General features: G+C 41.0%; 1 protein-coding gene across 4 annotated transcripts in view; it reads right to left on the reverse strand.

Annotated features, from left to right (window-relative positions):
• The window catches only part of TNC (tenascin C), a 127,390-nt gene that overhangs the window by 28,413 nt on the left and 78,449 nt on the right, over window positions 1-20,528 (reverse strand). For 2 of the 4 annotated variants that reach the window (XM_069241519.1, XM_069241516.1), the window contains 2 exons: window positions 18,596-18,868; window positions 9,863-10,135 (listed from right to left, as the gene is read on the reverse strand). The exons of 1 other annotated variant lie outside the window; for it this stretch is intronic. In XM_069241519.1, the coding sequence (XP_069097620.1) occupies window positions 9,863-10,135; window positions 18,596-18,868 (546 nt within the window). The remainder of the gene's footprint in view (window positions 1-9,862; window positions 10,136-18,595; window positions 18,869-20,528) is intronic. One more of the 4 variants, XM_069241517.1, reaches the window with a different exon arrangement.

Here is a 20,528-nt window from a genome sequence, read left to right on the forward strand (position 1 = left end):
CTTTGTCAACAGTCCATAGTCACCAGCCTTTGACGAGTAAGGTGTGGTAAAATAAGCACTTCAACGATTAGAGTCTCAAATCTTTTCAGGACAGTCACATCTATTAGACATTACATTAAAAAAAAGTATCTGGGGATGTACTATCATTTTCTTGCCTGTGGAAAGGAAAATGGTAATATGGTAATATGTAATTGCAATAATTCACTTGGGGTGTGCAGGCAAACTTGAACGACAAAACACTTTACAATGCCATGCAATTGGGTCCCTAGCAGCTATTTTATCAACCATAATGTAATAATCTAAATGGAGTCAGGAGATGCATTACATGGCATTGGGAAAGAGGAAAAGTGTTGTACCTTCTCAGACAATGTAGCTCTATTGTAAAATGCTGTGAGGTTCATACTTTCCTTCTTTGCCATTACAAGGAACTGGTGCTGGATGTTATGCAAATTGTTAGAAGAACAGGGATTCATGCTAGCAGATGGATGCACTTCAAATGGGTGCTGAGTGCAAGATGTGTTTTCCTTCTTCTCTCTCTGGCAACAATTTATATATACCCTGCAACAATTGTTCTTCTTTTTACGAATTATGTATGCTTCCCCTTCCACACTTTGAGGTGAACTTAGCGTGGCTTAAAACTCTTAACTAACAAAATTGTGATCGCACTACTAGGAGATCTTATCTTGGAGTAGGAATGCAGTTGCCTGAAAGGAGTTTAGATGGTAGTTATGTCTAGTACCCTTTGACCATATATTTGTTCAAGGATGGAGTACTGTTTGCTCCTTTTTCATAAGGTTCTCACTGAGCCCAATGTGAAAAACAGCCGAAAGGGGCCGGTCACTTCCAACACTCATACCAACATAGCACCCTGTGGGAGGCCAGGGACAGCATGACTAACAATGCATTGTGTAACAAAAGTGCATTCAGAGCTAGTTTTGTTGACTAGTGGTTAGGGCTCTTGTGATACAGTTAATCTTCATCAAACTTTTCCCATGTGAGATGTTTTGCTCCTGTCCTATGTCATTCTTCAAAAATGTTCTTAATCTGACTCTTGAAGGATCCGTTTCAAACAAAAGAAGTCTTAAGGTTGTTCAAAATAAATAGCCCACACAGAAGTCATCCATTAGCAAAGAGTGACAAAACCAAACAAGCCACATTGAAAGGGTTGGTGGCCAAATGCCAGTGCTGTGAAAACTTAAGGAGTGAAATGGACTGGAAAGCAGGAGGCAAAGAGCCGTGCATCTCTCAAGCCTGCATGCATTGCCAATGGTAGGGAGTGAAAGCTTGAACAAACCATAGCAAAGAGAAACATCTTAAAATCACTGCCAGCCATTCCCGCGAGAACTGTAAATTATTTTTTCTACTTTATTGAGGGACACATTTGGTTCACTTTCTTATTTATTTTCTCTTTGGTTATAAGTGCCAAAGAAAGGCAGACAAATTACATAGGAACAGTAAACTCTGCGTTGTTTGTGTAAAGAACCGGCTAGGCCATTGGACCTCACTTCGAAATCTCTTCCTTCCCAGTGAAATTATAACAAAACCAACAAGATTGATGTGTAACGGGATGTGGCCACGGTCCACGAAGCTACTTTATCTTTTAAAAAGAGACGTTAGATGTTGTCAAATGCTCCAGCCTATTTATTTTGCAGTGACATCTCTGTGTAACTTCCTATTGCTGTGCCATTACAAAATGGACGGTGCCCTGGAGACATCGAGAATGGTGAATGAGGCTGGTGTAGCGGAACCTGTACCCGTGGTTCAGTCACAGTGCCAGAGTGCCCGTGTATCTCTGGCAGGTTAATCCCAGCTGATTATCTTTCTAGAATATGGTACACAAACATCTACTTCACTATCATAACATTAGCTTATTTTATATTGCACATGTCACAACATATATTTCTTTTCCATAGCACTGGGAGTGACAAATGATAACAGCATCCAGTGGAACTCAGTGTATCGACCTCTTAAGGATGAGGTCTGATTTGACTCTGCCACATTTCGAACTTTAGATCTGTGGAGTACAGAGGTCAGTGGCAACAGGGGCGAAGCTACCATTGGTGGAACAGCTGTAGTGCCCACCCATCCACCTTCCTTGATTAGTACTGATGCATTATGAGAAGCATGTAAACCGGTTCAGTTTATTGCAACGAAAAAAAATGGGAAAGCACTTGTGTGATGGGTGAGACAATGTGTAAAGATAATTCTCAGAAAGTGTCACAGCCTGTCCTAAAGTCGTAAAGGCCACTTGCGCAAAACACAACCAGATGTAACATGATGGGACCTAGTCAACAGACTGTTGTGACAGTGTGGCAGTGGAAGAGATATAGAATGTCCTAATAGGTGATCTCGTGGCTTGAATTGCCCTGAATGTTCTCTCTTTGTGACATTTTGGCAGACCATGCATGAAATGCTTGGTCAGTTTGGCTTGGCTCACCTTTAACGTGGGATCTTTAGGAGCAGTTTTGAGCAAGCGAGAGCCACTGTTCTTCTTTATGACCATGGAGCGGTGAGAGTTTAATGGTGAGTCAGTGATGAACAAGAAGAGCACTGCCCATGTGCCAATAAAGAACTACTTACTGTGGCCTTTTGCCAATATTTGGCAACACATATCAATGCTGACCTACAGCTGTTTGTTGCGTTTCCCCATCTTATGCATGAACTCCCTCCCCTCCAACAGTGGTACTGAAGAGGGCAGAATTTGTATGTGGGGGTGAAAAGTCCACACCCTGAAGGAGTTTGTGTAGGTAAAGGGTGACCGATATAATAAAACAGAGCCTTTAGAGGATGAGTAATGTGCACTGAGGAATGCAGTGTGTGTGTGTTTGAGTGCATGTGGGTATCTGTGTGTGTGCTTGTGGGTCTGTGTGTACACCCGCATGTGTGTGTGTGGAGGGGGTTCATGCATGCATGTGTGCACTATGTGTGTGTGTGCTGTTGCAGAGAAATGGATGAGTGACAGTGAAGGAAAGTGGACTGAAGTAGAGGGTATGAGTGAACACCGGATGCGTTGTGGTTGTGCTGTGGGTAAGGAAGAAAGCTTAAGGTGAAGTGGCAAAGGTAAGTGTGTTTATGCAAATCATACATCTGAAGCTACAATGGGTAGGCAGGCTTTGTAGCAGAAGGGCGATGGGCCACTATGGTTGGCGGGCACACATACAGTGATGTTATAAAGATACAAGAGATTGTGTACTTGGGGATGGATGTGCACCTAGAAAGCACCTCGTCTCAGCGAATGGTATCAGTAAATGTTAGCTCCCGTGAGAAACGTTAATGTAGGGCTCTGGAAAGGTAAGTGAACACAGAGGAAGCTGTGAGACTTAAGAAGGAAGATGCACACCCAGAGTGGCAACGATGGAAGCTGATGGATGTGCCTCACTGTTCACCACTATGTGAAGCAATGAGTGTGAGGTCATGGAGAAGGCGCACTGGGGAGAAGTGCATGTGAACAATGTAGGGGGGTAAGAAGAAAATCTTGTGAATACAGGAGAAGAGAAGGTCATGGCACAGGTGAGAAGGGAGAGTGTACACCTGTGCCTAGTTGAGTGAAGGAAGGTAAGCAGTGAGAGGGAGTGAAGGAAAGGATAAGCACGAACTAAAGATCCAGTGTGCGAGGAAACAGCGATTGACAGTAGTTTTGAATTATTTGAAGAAATTATGAGTGAATTAAGCGTTCGCGCACAAAGCAATGACATGCATGTGGAGTGAAAGTGCAGCGGAAAGCAGTAAATGTACAGTGAGCCAGAGGGCAGTAAGTGTCAGGGAGGGGGAATGAAGAACTAACGAAGCTAAGAAAAACAGACTCAGGCGGAATCTGTGTCTGGTAAAAGTCCTCTGACAGCACCGAGTGTATGGTAAAGGTGCAGCGGGGTAAACGCGTAACTAGGAAGATAACGAGAGTGAGATTCAAGTGAAAAGAGTCAGGGAGCTTTAACACTGGAGGAGGAAAGGCAGTTTACGCTACAGGTGAGACACACAGGTGAGTCGTAGGTGAAAGGGAGAGCAACCATGAAGAAACTACTAGCATAAGGAGAGGGTGTGTAATGAATGCGAGGGGGAAGGGAATCCGTGACATAAGAAAGGCACGGTGTAATTACTTCTTCCCTGAGAAAGGAACAGCGTGTGAGGCAAATTAGACTTCAAGACCAGGCTAGTAGCAGCTGTAGAGGATGATGGAGCATGTGTAACGAAGGTCGTTAGCAGACATGAAAGGAAACGAAGCAACAGGCCGACTAGTTAACAGAAGAACTTGCAACAGGAAGCAGAGAGCACCAGAGCCTGTAATCATGAGGAGCCCCTCTGGGCAGACGCCCGCCCTCTTTGAAGGCTTATTCATAGGCCTTAGGAATTGAGCTCCACAACAAGAATGTGTAACTAGACGGAAGAACACTGTACGAAAGCATCAAAAGTGAGAAAGTTATGAGTCGAGGCCTAAGGCACCTGACAGCCAATGTCGGACGTTTGACGGGCTTTGGCTAAGGCCACAGCCACTTGAGCTGGCTAGACGTCCTCGGGAATTGCTTCCATAGAGACATTTGGTAATGCCATCGAATATTGCACAAACATTACCACATTCATAGCGCATAAAATACATTGGTGGGATATGCATCAGGAGAGTGACGTCACAGATGTCAACTTGTGGGCAGCCATTGGATAAGGAACTGTCTTGCTGACCTTGGACCTTTTTTTTGGTAGAATTCACTACTTTTTAACAACTCTTGCCGAATGTTACATTCATTGCAACATTCCTTTCTTCACCAGAAAATGGTAGAGAAGTATCTGCCTTATAAAAGGTCTGAATGCTCGAAAACCTTTGATATAGTGTTATCAGGCTTAAAAACAAACATTCAGACGGATAGACAAATAGCATCATCCCAGCTTTAAGTCAACAAAACAGCCTTCCATGTATAAAGTGATACATAGTTGCTATGCACTTTCTCAGATCCATTCACCACCTGTAGTTACAAATACAAGGAATGTTATTGCGCGATATCCCAAAACGAGTGAATACCTCTTTGTTGCGGAGCTCTGAAAAGAAAAACGTGAATCAGCAAAGCAGGCATGCAGACAAAAATGCAAGATCTGGACTTGTGCATTCAGACAAACACAGCTTTCATTTGACCACATTACTAATTATCAGAATCAAGATAAGCAAAAGTAAATGATGCTCGGCAACATACAGCGCAGATAGCAAAACACTGTGAGGGGTGTTTTTCTGATCATGTTAGTTAAGCACTGCTGGAGTTCTGAATGCTGAAATGTCCGGTCACATTCTTCTACCTGTTCTGAGTCCCTTGGCTGACTCCAGTGAACCCAGTTGGAATTGTGGTTCGAGGAAAAATCATTGTAAAATCATCGTAAAACATTGTAATAGTAGGATAAACTCTGAACGCAGTTTACTAATGTGTGGTAGTAGGTAAGGATCTTGGTTATTCAGTAGTAAGAGTGTTTGAGGTCAGGGGTCAGTCAATAAAGGCACTAAACTGTTCAAATAGAAAACCTAAGTTCTTACCTATCTCTTAGCTGCAGAAAGTGAGGACTAGAGCAGGGCAAAAATGTAAGAAACTCAACATTTGATTTCACCCTTTGTTGGAATGCACAAACAGCCTATGAGACATCTAAGTAGTATTACCGGCATTGCACTTAAAAACTCGCCTAAGAAACCCTTCATTTTGATTGATAGATACTTTATGCACAGGTTTGTTTGTCTCCAAGAATAGTAGGATGTTTTTGATGGATATAGTTTGGTCTAATCCAGTGAGGGTCATTTGACAGAGCTGAACCTGACTACTGGCTTAAATTGAACAGAAAATCGGTATAGAGACAACCAAAAACCAGTTACATATTACTTTTGGCATCCAAGTCCAATTTTCTTGACTTTTGATCTTCACAAGATTTGTATGTAGTGTTTAAAATAAGAATATCATTAATTGGGTATTGAGTAATCTCATACCCTTGTACAATAAAGTCTTGATTTTATGATTTATAATATAAAGAAAATGTATATTTATTTGGAGTATCATTTATCCAAAGAATATGTTCATGGAATAGTTATAGTTTGCCCACATATTGGACCAAATGGTGACAGTATGTGTGTTTGTTCAACTCTAAATCATTAATCATTAAATCATTAAGTAATTTGTGTTTCATAATAATTATAACATGTTCCGCTTAATAACATCTCTCAGTCACAAATCTGTTGTTGAACCAGGAAACTATTCTTTATTCCTGGAGCCATGTAGAGTCTGGGGGTGGAAGAGCACCAGAGTAAATACTCCGCTCACTTGCCCTACCGGGCTTGTGGTTCTCCCACTCTGTTTATAGTCAGAGAAGTGCTGGGTTAACACCAGTGGAGATGCATCTTGCTCAGAAAGCTTAGAAAATGGACCCGGCGGCCCTTGCTGTGCTGCCCTGTGCCACAGGAAAAGGGCAGGAAGGCACCATATTTACAAGGTACAGTGCATGTCTGTCCTTTCCCCCTGCACTGGAGCACACATTGCTGCTAAACTATGGTGCAAGGGAGTCTGTGTTGTCAGCGAGATGGTTTTTGTTCAGGAAGGGGCATCTTCCTGCACATAAACAATTCAAAGAGGCATTTTCCTCTTTCCATGTGTGCCACAGAATGCAGCACACATGGAAAGAGGAAATAGCGAGGAGAGATAAAGACGTTCCTCCTCATTGCGCCTGCGCCGGGGAGGCGTACAGTTTTGGCACATTATCAGGTTTACAAATTCTTGAAAATCTGTGAATGCATTAGAACCCAAGGGTGTTGCGTGGGAACACCTACAGCAAAGCCCATGGTACGCCTCCCTGACGCAGTGTAAGGCAACACAGTGCTACGTTGCTTCACACCATGTCTACAAGGCCATGGAAAGCTACACAAAGTGCCTTTGTGGGGCAATGTAGATACAGGTCTGCATTATGCGCTACCGGTGCGTCACTAGAAATGATGTACTGACAGCAGACAGGGCTTGTACATAAGCCCCTCCATGCCAAAATAAACTCGACATTTAAGACCTGGAGACACTAAAGTGAGGATTAAGACACAACCACAGGGAAAAACATAGATCCAGGATGGGGCTGCAGCTAAGTCAGGAGCAGGACACCACTAAGGCCAAAAAATAAATCCTTTATTTTCAGGCACATTTAGACTCATTTAGTCAGGAGAAAGGTGTTGCAACTGACCTGAGAAAAAGAAAACAAAAAAAAAAGTTTCCATTCAGGAGTAAGGCATTCCTAAATTAAGAACAAGATACAACTAACCAGTCAAGAGAAATACACACTCAATCAAAAAGTGTTAAAATTGAGGAGCAAGACAGGTACTCAGTAGTAATACACAGCTACTCATAGGAAAAAGCTTCACATGCAGGAGTAAGAAACATCTCAGGCAGGAGAAAGACCACCCAACCACAAACAAGTTAAGAGGAAGCTAGGAATGCTCGAATTAAAAGCTTTGAAATTCAGGAATAATAAGCTCGAATGTCAAAAGTCAGTCTACATTTAAACACTCCACGCCATAACATGGCTTGCTCTTGCACTGCAGAGGACATTCTATGTCTTCCTGTCGCAGAAAGCCAGCCCCGTCTGAGAGCGGTTGGTCTGGTTGATTTGTGAAGCAGTCGCCGCACACGCAGCTGTAACTTGACAGTCTGTGTTCTCCACCAGAGTCCTGTGATGACGCCCGTCTGGATGGATGGTCACATCTCAACCACTCATCTGATTACCTGAGTTCTGATACAGTTGTCGGTACGGGTGGTGTTTACTAGTCAAATGATGAGGAGGCTAGGGCCCCTTCTCTGGAGCAGGGGGCGGTGCCTTCGGCCCTCCGAATGTAATAATTCCTGGACTCCTGCTTCTAATTTGGAGTAGAATGTTTGCGCTAATGTTGCCGTCATGTTATCCTCTGAAGTCTGGATTCTTAACACTGTCTTTGAAAACTCGCGGCCTCCTAAATCTCCTAAGCCTCCTGTCACTAGCAGGGGGTGTGCTGATCTGGCCAGCACACGGAGCCAGTATCTCAAAATTCCCTGAAAACACTATCAGGCGGTAAGAATTAAGACAAGGGGCCAAATAAAAAAAAATCTGTATCTGAATATGTCATTATTGCATCAACATTTTCACCAACTCGCTACAGTAATAACCTTTCATTCGGGCTGGGCTCATCCTTCCATGCAATAGCAACATAAGACCAGGCTTTCGGGATATGTGCAGTGAGTATGAACCGGGCGAATATACATATTGTTAATTTCATTGATGATGATTTAAATATTTGTTGACCATTTTGAAAGCCCCCGTGAATTCTACAGTTCATTGGGTCAACATGCGCAGCCCTAATATGTACTACCCTCGATGTACAAAGAATAGGTTTTAGAGCTGGATGGGGCAAAGTTCATTTTGCACAGCTTATTCAGTGCAAATGTTTATGCAAAATTCTAAAACAATGGTTATCTTTTCACAAAGCCAACCACCCAGTAAGATATGTAAGGGAATTTGACACGTTCAGACATTCGTTGTACCCAGAATCCTCCGAAGGAACAAGCGGAGATGGTCTTGGAGGAGAGAAGGCATTGCTTTTGCTCTGTTCCAGAGTCAGTCCTGTTCACATTCAAAATTGTGTGGTAAAAAAAAATCTGTACATTTCCTGGAGAAGTAAGTTGAGAAATTTCAATGAGATTTTGCACAAGATTCGACAATTCTGAGATATTTTTCAATGAATTTGTGATTGTTTACTAACACAATCTTTTGCCTCTCAAATAGGTCAGAATATTCTAACTGGTAAGCAATGCCAGCTTTTCAGAACACTGAAGTCTGAGATGTATGAATATTTCACTCCATAATTGATTCCCACCTATTCTCTGCTGCTTGAGCCTTCTTTATACCGCTGCACGTCCCAAGAAGGATGTAGTAATAGCTTCAGTGAAGATTCTGGGGCGTTATCCTTAGGATAATTGCTCTTCACCCTCATTATGCAACGTCCCCTTAGCCTGTGGGTGTATATCACGAGTGATGGGGAATCCTCTCTTGGGAATGCTCTTGAGAACGTTCATTGCAGAAGTATGTTTTGGTAACCTGAATATTAACACATGCGATTTTCAGTGCTCTTTTCCCTTCTTCCTCCGTTTTTGTGTATCCTCACGAACTTGGCATATAACCTCTCTCTGATAAAAGATGCAATCGTCTCGACACTTCGACTGTTATTGAAAACAGCCTCTACTCTGCTTCGCAGAGGATAAATATTGAAAAATACTCCTTGTCAACTATACACGCCTGCGTGTGTGTGTAGGTATTTGTCCTCTTGCATTTCATTAAAGCTAATTATGTTATTTTTATTAACTGGCCATCTGCACATCTAATATTAGTTTAAGTATTCAATTTGTGCATATAAATGATTTGCGAAAAAACTGAATATATTATTTTAAATTCTGCCTAGGTGAAGTGAACCTTTCCTACACGACCCATCTCAGTAGGTAAAAAAATAGGTTTTCAGGCCATGAACCTCAGGTTTAGGGTTATAGAAAGGCTATTAAAGAGCCTGCTTCTGCCCTTGTGACTAGGGTTCTCTACTGTAGTCCCCGTGGTGTCTTCCATGTTTTAGCACCAATGTTCTACATGATGATAACTCTGGAATAATAAACTTTAGGTGTAATCACGCTACTGTAATGTTGTGCCAACCAACTGCACCTAGAGAAAAGCAAAGGTGATACAGCCAGGAAGAAAGCGTGATGAAAATGTAAAATAAAATCTAAAAAGAGAAAGTTGTGGTTAGATTTCAGGAACCACCCATGGCAGTGAACGAGCAAGTGGCAGAAAGTGAGGTGCCCATCTGGATGCCCCTTCATGCTCTCAGGTGCATTCCTGGTACCTGTGGTAGCTATAGTATTTATCGGCTCAGATCGTTGTCCGCTTGCAACTCCATAGAGTTCAATCTCATACTCTGTGCCATCGCGCAAGCCCGTGACGGCGGTGGAACGATCCTGCCCAGGGACCTCCAGCTCCAGGGGATCAAACCTTTGCTTGCTGTCCCTGATTTTTAGGATGAAGCTGTCAAAGACCCCACCATCCGCAGTCCAGGACAGACGGAAACCTTCTGGAGTGGTATCAGAAACTAGAAGGTTGTCGACTTCATGTTCCGCGTCTAAGTCGGCCATGTTGCGATGTGGGGAGGGAAACAGTTTTGACATGTTAAGACCGGTCCTGTTTGCCTTATAATAAAAGAAAAGGTTCCAAAGACAGATAATATATTCGCAGCATTGAAAGAAAAACTTTTTTAGATGTTGACAATTTCGATACCAAACAGCAATAAAAAAGACATTCCTGGTCGCATCCCTCTAGTCTTCCATGCAAAAAGAGCAGGTTAGAAGAGTTGATTAATTCACTGTCTCTGTTTCAGACAGTCTTATGAATCTGTCACAAGAAACGAAAACAAAGTGCTATCAACAACATGCAGCTGCAGGGGGAGGCGGACTTGTTGCTCTCACTTCCAGATGCAGTGTCTCGTGGTTTGACCACAAAGTTTCTATCCTTTGCTCCTGTCCTGGCAAGGGGGACTCATTTGGAACCTACTCAGAGCCTGTGGGCTGAGTGAAAAAACAGCATCAGTGTGAGCGAGCTGGAGGGTCAGTCCCCACTGTTAAATGTGGTTTGCGTTCCAGCTGTTTAGAGGCCATACTAGGGCGCTGTAGGCAAGGCTATTGGAATTGTATGGCAGGGGAGGACCAAATTATGCAGTAGGGTTTATTAAATAACGTGAAAGAAAAGGCAAATTAGTAGGTGTAATGTGACACATTTTTGGTTAGTATTCCCTATCTTTTTCATTTTTACGCAAGTTAACACTGTCTGGGCAGAGATCTCACCCAATTAGTACCAATTTAGCATCCAAATAAATCATCAAGCAACAGAAAGCGGACTTGTCAACTTCTGCAAAGGGCATTCAACTGCACAGCAACATGTTCGCCCTGTGTTAGTAACTTTTGATCCGTTTCAGCTGGAAAAAAAAAAATTGTTGAAATATGCCACTTGTGTAGCAGATGATGGATAATGTGGCGTGCGATTAATCCATAATTATGCAAAAATAAAATAAAAAAACAACAGCCTCAAAGTCAAATAATTATAGGGGCCCTATTTATAGAGCATGCAGCATATCACAAAATGCCACCTGCCCATTTTATATTTTAGTGTGACATTTACTGACAAAAGGTTCCTGGTATTTGTATGCTGTTTTATCATATTAACCCTTCTCCTTCCTTATCTGTTACCATTATGTGAACTTTTTTCTTATTTCGGCTGGCCTCCATTGTGTGAACTGCTTCAATCTTTGTGCAGGAATTGACCTCGAAATAGGGCAGGGAAAAAAAGTGCTAAGATCTATCCAGCAGCATAGGCGCAAAGTGAAGGGTAGAATGATGTGTCCATCAACAAGAAATTCCAACCCTTCCCTTTGCTCCAATACAGCTCTCATTGGTAGAATGTTTTTTCTTTTCTGTAACGTTGAACAATGCTGCAGAAAGGTATAGGTGCTGAACAAACTGATACACCTGTATGATGTTTAGAATGAGAAGACTATTAGAACAGTTGTTCCCAACCTGTGGTCCGGGGACCCCTGGAGGTGCGCAAAGCCTCCTCAGGGCACCCACAACTGTTTAGGAAATTAAATAAAATTAACAGAGTAAGACCCAGAGTTAGCTTTCAGTAATGACTCATTCGGGTTTCCGGATTCCAATAATGATTCAGTGGGGGTCCCCGGATTTCAGTAATGATAAAGTGGGGGTCCACAGAAGTAAAAAGGTTGGAAACCACTGTATTAGAACATTTCACTCACTGGGGGTAGAATGCTGTAAATGTCATAAAGAACAGAGAGTAGAAAGAGGCTGAAGGCCTATACCAGTCATTATTAGCCCTGGGCCACTGTATTGTCTTCAATTGAACTCTCAACAATTCAGTGTTCTAGTGTTCACACTTGGCTTTGTCGGGCCTCATAGGATTGACACAGGACTGGCCACTGAGGAAGGGCTTTAAATTAGACTAATGGCTTGTAAATGGATCATTCTTCTGGCTGACCCAACCCAATAGCTATGACTAGTATCGTCTTTGGGTAATTTACAACAGCTTCATTTGAAACAGTCCCCCTTTGCATTTCATGTAAACAAGCAGAAGAGCACTGAAACAAAAATAGAAGTGGGACATTTATTTGCTCAGCCTACAAAAACATGTTAGAAACTTTCTCAGTATTCTTAAAGACTTGGGGCCTTGCTCACAAAGGTAAATTTGCACTTTTGTGTAAGTTTACCATTTTTTGGTATTCACAAACTACGATTTTAATTTTATTAATAGTAATTAAGTTTAATTTGATTAAAAGTAATTGAGGAGTCTCCTGAGTCGGGACAGAGAACTCATAAAAAAATAGGGTAGGCCTATCTTTTTACATGCAGAGTTTTTGCAGTCATAGAATTGCAATAAGTAAAATGATACCCTCAGTTTGTGAATTCCAAAAAATGTTAAACTTACAGAAAAGTGTAAGTTTACCTTTGTAAATCAGGCCCATGGTGTTTTGGGCAACTTTTCAAGCTCAATCTCTTCTGCAGTGCTTACAGATGACTATTGATTCGATTTATGGTTTACATACTGTTTTACTAATGCAATGCTCTATAGCTAGCTTTTTTTTCTTTTTTGTATACAGAGAGGCTGCTGTGCTGTGCATGTGTTTGGGGCAGGTACCATCTTGTAGTATTGCGTGTGGATTGCAGGTCATCTGGAGAGGTCCCTTTGGCTATTTTCCATGTTGTTTATGCACAAGAATGCTGAACCTGCTGTAATGTACGTTTACCAGCAAGGTAAGACATGACCATAAACGGAAAACATTGGTACATTTTTCTCAATCTTCGAAGTTGTGTTTTACTTGTAATTAAAGGCTTTGTTTCAGAGCAGCAGTGCTGCATATGCAATCCACAACCTGCCACTCACTACTGGGCCAATAAGACACAAGTCATAGCCCTGATTTGGAGAGCTATAGAAATATAAGCAACAACATCCATTTTATATCATGCACTTTGAAACAATACAAATGTGGAGGATTTAAATGCACTGCTAAGTGATTAATTGGGTGTGAATTGCATTTCCAACAGGTTTAGTGATTCCTCTCTTCAGAAACCAAGATTAAATTGCAAGTTGCCCATTTTTTGCACAGGCAGTGACCTTCTGGTTTTAGCTGGTGCCAGTTCCCTATGCAAAACTGTGTGCAAGGGGAAATAAAACAGAACAATTGGCTATTCCCCACTGCTTACCACTTATGTCATAATCAAGTGCACAAACACTCAATAACCAGAGATAAGGTAATTTGCACCAGAGTGTTTTTGCTCTTATTATTTCATGGATCTAAAGAAGTAGTGTGCAAAATTCATGTGCTTAGCGATTGTATAATTATGTGAAATGTTAGAAAAATGTGTAGTTATGTAAAATGCAAAACTGGCACTTAGCTCTGCATTTAAGCATGAAATGCATCCTTGCATCCACTTTGTTGTCGCGGATGTATTTCTTGTAAAAAATGTTGGTATAAAAAAGCAAAGTGAACAACAGTTACTTGAATATTGCTTTTCACATTGTTCTCTGGAGTTTATGGTAAATTCTTTGTCGAAAAGCTCAAAATTATGCAACGTGATGTAATAGTGTAATGTCAGGAATTTCGCATTACAAGAACAATGAGAAGATGACGATATTATACCAATTATGCCAGCTCAAATCAAATTAAGCCCAGGCCTAGTTTAAAGGTCCGAAGCAAATCATGTGTTGCTCTAGTCCCCATGCCACAAAATGTGTTCTGTTAATGGTTTTAATGGTCAATTTGAGCGAGCTTTGGATGTGCATGGGGCAGTTATTGAAGGTAGAATGAGGCAATTTTCTAAAGGGACATATAACTCAAATACATTTGAAATGGAATCAATTTAAGCCAAATGTAAATTCTGAACTTCAAAGCAAAGTTTATTTGACAATATATTTCTATTAATGCAATGCATACATGTGCTTAAGGTATTGGTCAAGAATGTCATGTGCATGTTGGTCATCTAGAAGGTAGGGAAGTAGTTTTTATCAGTGTGATACAACAATCATAGCATTTAGAGAAGAATGTTCATCTCATGTGTGCAGCTGGTGTGAAGATAGATGTGTGCAAATTGAATATTGGCAATAAAATGAGAAGATATTTAAGTAGAAAAAGTAGTATGTTGATTATTTATCTTGCAGAAGAGAGTGGAGTATTTTGAGACCCTGCAATGCTCGACACACTCAGTTCTCACTCCTCACTTAGTACCAGGGAGAGTCTCTGTAACTGCTGAACTGTTTAATAATGGTTCGGTGGAAAAAGCTCCATATTACATATGTGATGTTGCTATTACTGATTGTAAGATATTAAGGGGTGCAGAGATGCAGCAGTCTGGTTGTAAGTTCACAAAGGATTCAATTAGTGACATGCCGTCATCCTCCAGGCCTTTGAACATCAAGACCTCCACATGCTGGTTTTCTTTGTTGAAGGCTATGAAGAAGAATTTTAGGCAAAAGTAGTCAAAGGATGGACAACACTGAATTGAAGGTAGTTGGATCATGCTATTTAAGTGAGGCAAATGGAATAGACTGCCCAAAGAAGGAGATGAAGAGATACAGAACGATGCAGATGAACAGAAATACCTGTTACAGCCACAGCATCTAATGGTTTGCTCTGAAGCCCCCCAACAAAGCCGTAAAGAGTGATGTCATAGCCAATCCCAGTAATTAGGCCTCTAAGGGTTATGTTTCGCTGGGATCCTGTCAGTCGGAACTCCTGGGGGCTCAGCAGCTGGCCAGAATCCACCATGGTTAAGACAAAGCCATCAAAGGCATTGTCCTCTGCTGTCCAAGACACTTGGAACCCATGTGGGGCTATGACAGAAATAGTTAGATTTTCCAGTGTGGGCATGTCGTCTAGAAGAATGGAAGGTAAATAATAAGTGTGAGATTGTCAGATGATGAAAAAGTGGCTTGCCCCATCCCTGTCTGCTTGACAATAATTTGCACCTTTTTGTAATTTCCCAGGATCCAATTTGTGAAAGGTTTACTGCATCTTTCCATCTTTCAAGCTTACAACTTGACATCTTTCTTAGAGCCATGCCAGGTGCTAAGCAATGTGTGATGCAGCAGGAACAGGTTCCTTCTGACCTTTTTTTTTAAAGATGTTTCAATTTTGATTAGCTAAAGACTAAATCGATATAAAGCGAGCCAGTACTGATAGCTTGTCAATAGGCCATTAGTAAAATCTATAGTGATCATCAAGTAAACAAACCGTGATAGAGAAGGGAACTGTAACTCTCGAAAGTCTCAATTTACTATCAGTCCTGAAGAAAAGCTCTTGAAATAGACACTGTGATGACTGTTATATCTACTGAAATTTTAAAACGGTAGAAGCACCTCTGAAGAAGTCTTACGGCATAATTACGACCCTGGTGGAGGGGATTCATTTGTCACAAATGTGATGGAGATCCCGCCCACCATATTAGAAGTTCCATTATATCCTATGGAAATTGTAATACAGCGGACAGGATATCTGTCACGTTTGTGATGGAGTAATTCCCTCCGCCAAGGTCATAATCAAGCCCATGGCTTCTTCTGCGATTTGGTGGTAGTTAACAGAGTTTACTTTGTGACCTACTTTGCCAAAGATGTTCCTCTATTGATGCCTTTTTTACCCATAGATTTCAGGCTGAATCATTGTGTTTTTAAATTGTTAACCAAAAAATGTTTCTAGCAGCACACATCCAACATATGTCCATATGTTCAACTTGCGTTTTAAAAGACTTAAGGCATGGTTTGGAGTTTGACGTACAATTATTAATATATAATGCACTTTTAACAAGTCAGAAGGGATGTCCAGCATGTTTATGATCGACTATCCGTCTGCAAACTACAAATCAGGCCCTTAATATTTATTATTGATCTTAAGCGTTATTGGTGGTTAAAAAGTGGACAATTGTTTTTGGTTGTGTTATACCGTTTGAACATATGGAAAAGAAACTAATAAACATATGTTTTAACAATTGTCATAGATCATTGTTTCCTGATGACTAGGATCCATCTACAGTGGATCAGCTTTCGTGCATGGTGATGTGCTCTCCTTGGCATGGAAGGGAACCTCTACAGTGGCTATAATTCCTTTCACAATATGACAGTTCTGCTGTGACGGTAGCGGTAATGTTGTGCATGGTATAACTGATAGTGATATGCTGGGATTTGTTGAGTTCTCCATGATGAATAGGAAAACCTATGCTTTGACTGAGTGTCAGAAATTCCTAGTCAACAGTCCATGGGATGATAGGACTGTCGACAAATTAAAAATGAAGCGCATATTGTGGTGTCTGTATCCTCATGTACAATTTAGTGACATTGATAAGAGCCCTGTCGTAATCCAGGTAATGATAGGAACATTGTAGAGCATAGTCGCCAAGTTGAAGTATATGTGGTTCAACAAATAAGAAGCATGGTGTCTTTTTCGGTACCAAGGCTTGCTCAGTTGTCACTTAGCAATCAATTGCATTGATGATAACTTCTATGTGCTGACATGGCAACGAGTCTCTCTGGACTCCTGAATAAATGATAAAGCACTTGAGATGTTGCTTTGGTATAGAAACCTACACCAGGAGCCTCTGGGTTGATAAAGAACGATTTTTTGTTTGCATTGATGATCTGGATGTGATCTCAAATCTTTTTGTGTGTGCTCTAAGAAGACGGGGTGTGTAAAATTTTTAAAATTGCCATTCAACAAATTCATGTTTTTTTTTTTTTTTAAATGACATTGCCGTGAAGTGATGAAGTTTAAAAATAAAAGGTTTAGAAATACTGCAGCTAGTAAACTTTGAGGGAGAAAATACTGCCAAAGTATCTCTATTTTAGAAAGGATCCTGCTAGAAAAATAATTGTCAAAAACATGTTTCTACAAAAAATTTAATGAGTAGCATTTTAGTGACAATAACAAACTTTGCATATTCGTGAGGTTGCAAAGTTTGTTTCCTTGGCCAACACTTATAACTGTATTTACTACCTAATCAGTAGTGTCATTTTTTAGGCCTGGGCTATGTGGCAATGAGTTTCTCTAAAAGTTGCATTTTGATGCTATCCTTTGTAAACTACCTAGTCTTTGATCATCCTTGTAAACATGAAGCTGATGCTTTAAAGTAATATTTGTGAGAGTTAAGCGGGTCAGCTGCGGCTTTAATTTTAACCATATAGTACTAAAGATTATTACTGTTAGAAGGGTTGGAAGCTGTTCAGCGCAGTAATGTGATGGGCCACGATTTGTGGGCTTGATTAGATGTAATGGGTTTATATTTCACAATTATTAGATTGCAGCTCATAACCAAGTCACCTGGTGGATTTATTATGTGGATTTATATATATGTATATATATATATAGAATATCCATGGTCCCTAATCATCTCATCAAAAGTTCTCCTGTTTACGTTATTGGTTGAGGTAGCTATATTACAGTAAGTTTAATTTGATGAATTATCCATGAATGTTGTGTTCTGCTTGTTCAAAGTTCACATCTGTTATTAAAATAGCAAGTGTTAGTGGTTGCTACATCTTCTAACGTTGTGCACAGGGTGTCTTTGATAGCTCCATGAAATACATACAATCATTGTCCCCTGAATGACAATTGAATTTGGATACTGAACATGGACAATGTCTACATTTATCAGACATTTCCTTCTTCATATATAAATTTGCTGGACAGCCAAACTGAAGTTCTGCATTCTTCGTTAGCAGTTTCCTCAGACACAATTCTAACTTTTGTACCTCACAAATAATTGTAAGGAAAACAGACTACAATAGGAATGAAATACTGATTTGAGTTGGACCTAGCCAAATATGGAAATTCAAGTTGGAACTTGGTACATTGTGAGTGTTCGACTTTCGCCCAGCTCTGTCTACTATGATATGAAGCGATTTATAAATGCAGTTACAAATTAATTGCAATTCGTGTGCATTTCTTGACAGTATCTGCAATCAGGAAATTAGCTAAATTGGCACACTGGGGCTACTTTTTAGAACTTTGTGAATGCTTCTTCTGCAACCATCATCACTAGAAGGCATACATGAGGGATGGACTGAGAACCAAAAGTAGTCTGGGCAAAAATACTGAAACCAGCTCAGATTCCTTTCTCTCTCTTTGCTTCCATTCATTCTCTTTCTTTTTCTCTCTCTCTTGCTCTTTTCTTGCTATTATAGTCTTGCTCTTTTCTCTCTGTGTTTTTCTTTTCTATCTATTCTCCTTATCTCTCTCTCTCTCTTCTCTCTCTCCTTTTGCCATCAACCATTATGAAGCTAGTCACAGTGGCAGCAATCATCAACCTTTAAAGCAAGACTTCTGTGGCTCTGGCCCTCCCCACTCCCTAAGTAGCCAACACCTTGGGAAATAATCAGTCATATAAATGGACCTCCTGGTTCTTATTCCTTTCCTGCAGACAGATTGAGAACAACCAATAGGTGGATCAAAGAGAAAGGAAAAGAACAATAGTTATTTGCTGTAAAGAAGAAGAATGATTAATGGATGTTAGCAACTTGCAAATGTTTGTACCTGTAGTAACGGTAGCACTTATGGCCTGTGTGCGGAGGCCATGTACAATCCCATAGAGGTAGACAACGTAATCAGTGCTTGGTAAGAGCCCTGAGATAGACGTCGTCCGTGAGGCACCTGTGACATTGAACACGGTGGGCTCGAGTAACCTGTTAGAATCAATCACTTCTACGACAAAGTTGTCGAAGGCTCCATCTGTGGCCGACCAGGACAAGTCAAAGCTTTGGGGGGTTACATGGGTAACTGTTAGATCTTCCACCTCCGGTTCTTCTGCTGAAAATGCAAAAGTGAAGTCAATAGGAAAGCAAGAGGAGTAACACAATTGAATGATGGTGATCTCGGCTGCCAGCAAAGGTAGCAGAACGTTGGTCAGGATGCGGAAAGCAGGCTAACAAAATTCATCCAGTAAAACAGCAGTATGTGGTATATGAAGCTGCAGCAGAAGCAGCCAAAAGCAGAAAAAGTTGTACTAAGAAAAAGTAAAATGCAACAGCATGAGGAGCATTCTCAAGCCTATGAGCAGCTCTGCCATGCTGTGGAAAATGGGGAGACCAATGAGCAGATCCATTATTCATGCACCCACCCTATTGAATCTGTGACGTGGCAGAAGGTAAATGAAACAACCTTCAACCTTGCTAACATACTTCACTGGAATAAATATTGGCTACATTTCCTTTACACACTATGCCAGTTAGTCCTTATGCTCATACAAATATAAGCAAATATTCTGGATTAAGCTCCTAATTGATCCTTGTTGATCACTCAAGATTAGAAATACTGGATTGTTTTGTAGACCAGGACCATTTTAGTTTAATTCATTTTTTGTGTTATTGCTCTTGCCTTGCAAATTGTATGCATGAGAGGGCAGGACACGCCTGTATTTGTCTCCCTATCCCTAAATTACATCCGATCTGTTCTGTGGCATAGCTTTTAATTCCTAAAACCTATCCTTTCACTCCACAAATTCCCAAACCATTCCCAAAAATTCTGAGTAGAGAACATTTCGCTGAAAACATACCTTCTCCACGGTCATTCGGATATTACCATTACACTCCGCACAACAAAATTGTTATGCTTGTACATCAGTTGAAACTACATAGCCTGCCACTCTAGCCCCTTCACTACATCGCTTGCCCTTAGGTGGTCTCTGAAGGGGTGAGACTCCCACAATCATTTTAGTACCCTACTTTATGGTAAATAACTCTTACCCTACCTACTTCATATAACTTCCATCTTACATCGTATTGCAATTTAGTGGAGGAAATATTGGGATCTTGTAATGTACTGGATCTGATGTAGTGGTGCTGTAGCCACATCAATGTTTGCAACTCACTTTCTAAAATGGTAAATGTTAATTTCTTTTGCCACTTTCCATGTACAGTGAGTGGCATATTACCAAGGAAGAATACCGTCTCCTAATCCATGAGGATCCTGGCTGCTAACTCTGTGATTATTTAAAAGTATTTGTGGCCCAGCAATCACCATCAGATGCACAGCAAGTGGCATTTTTTTCATGAAAAAAGAAGATGATCTATTACTGCTGACAACTACTACATAGTGAGAGTCTTTCTCAGTAGATTGCCGCAGTACCCAGCGAGGCTGAAACCCAGGGCCGGATGCATCATACTTTGATGCAGCGCAACAAAGCAAGACAACTTGCTGCACTGTATTGCACTGCATAAAATGGTAAGGGCAGAAGTGTGCCATATTTACCATAAAATGGGTAATCTTCCTCTCTCCTTACGCTGGTGCACTATGTACTGCCTTGCACCAATACAGGCACCATTGCGCCATGGTGAAAGTGTGCCTGCATTACAGGCAGGAGCTTCCTGCACAAAAACAATCCTTAGATGGTTTTTCCCTCTTTTTAAGTGTGCTGCAGGACTTAGAAGGATAAAACAATGAGGAGAAAGATAGATGTTTCTCCTTGTTG

Source organism: Pleurodeles waltl, chromosome 6 (assembly GCF_031143425.1).
Source record: "Pleurodeles waltl isolate 20211129_DDA chromosome 6, aPleWal1.hap1.20221129, whole genome shotgun sequence".
In the NCBI taxonomy this organism is placed as follows: domain Eukaryota; kingdom Metazoa; phylum Chordata; class Amphibia; order Caudata; family Salamandridae; genus Pleurodeles; species Pleurodeles waltl.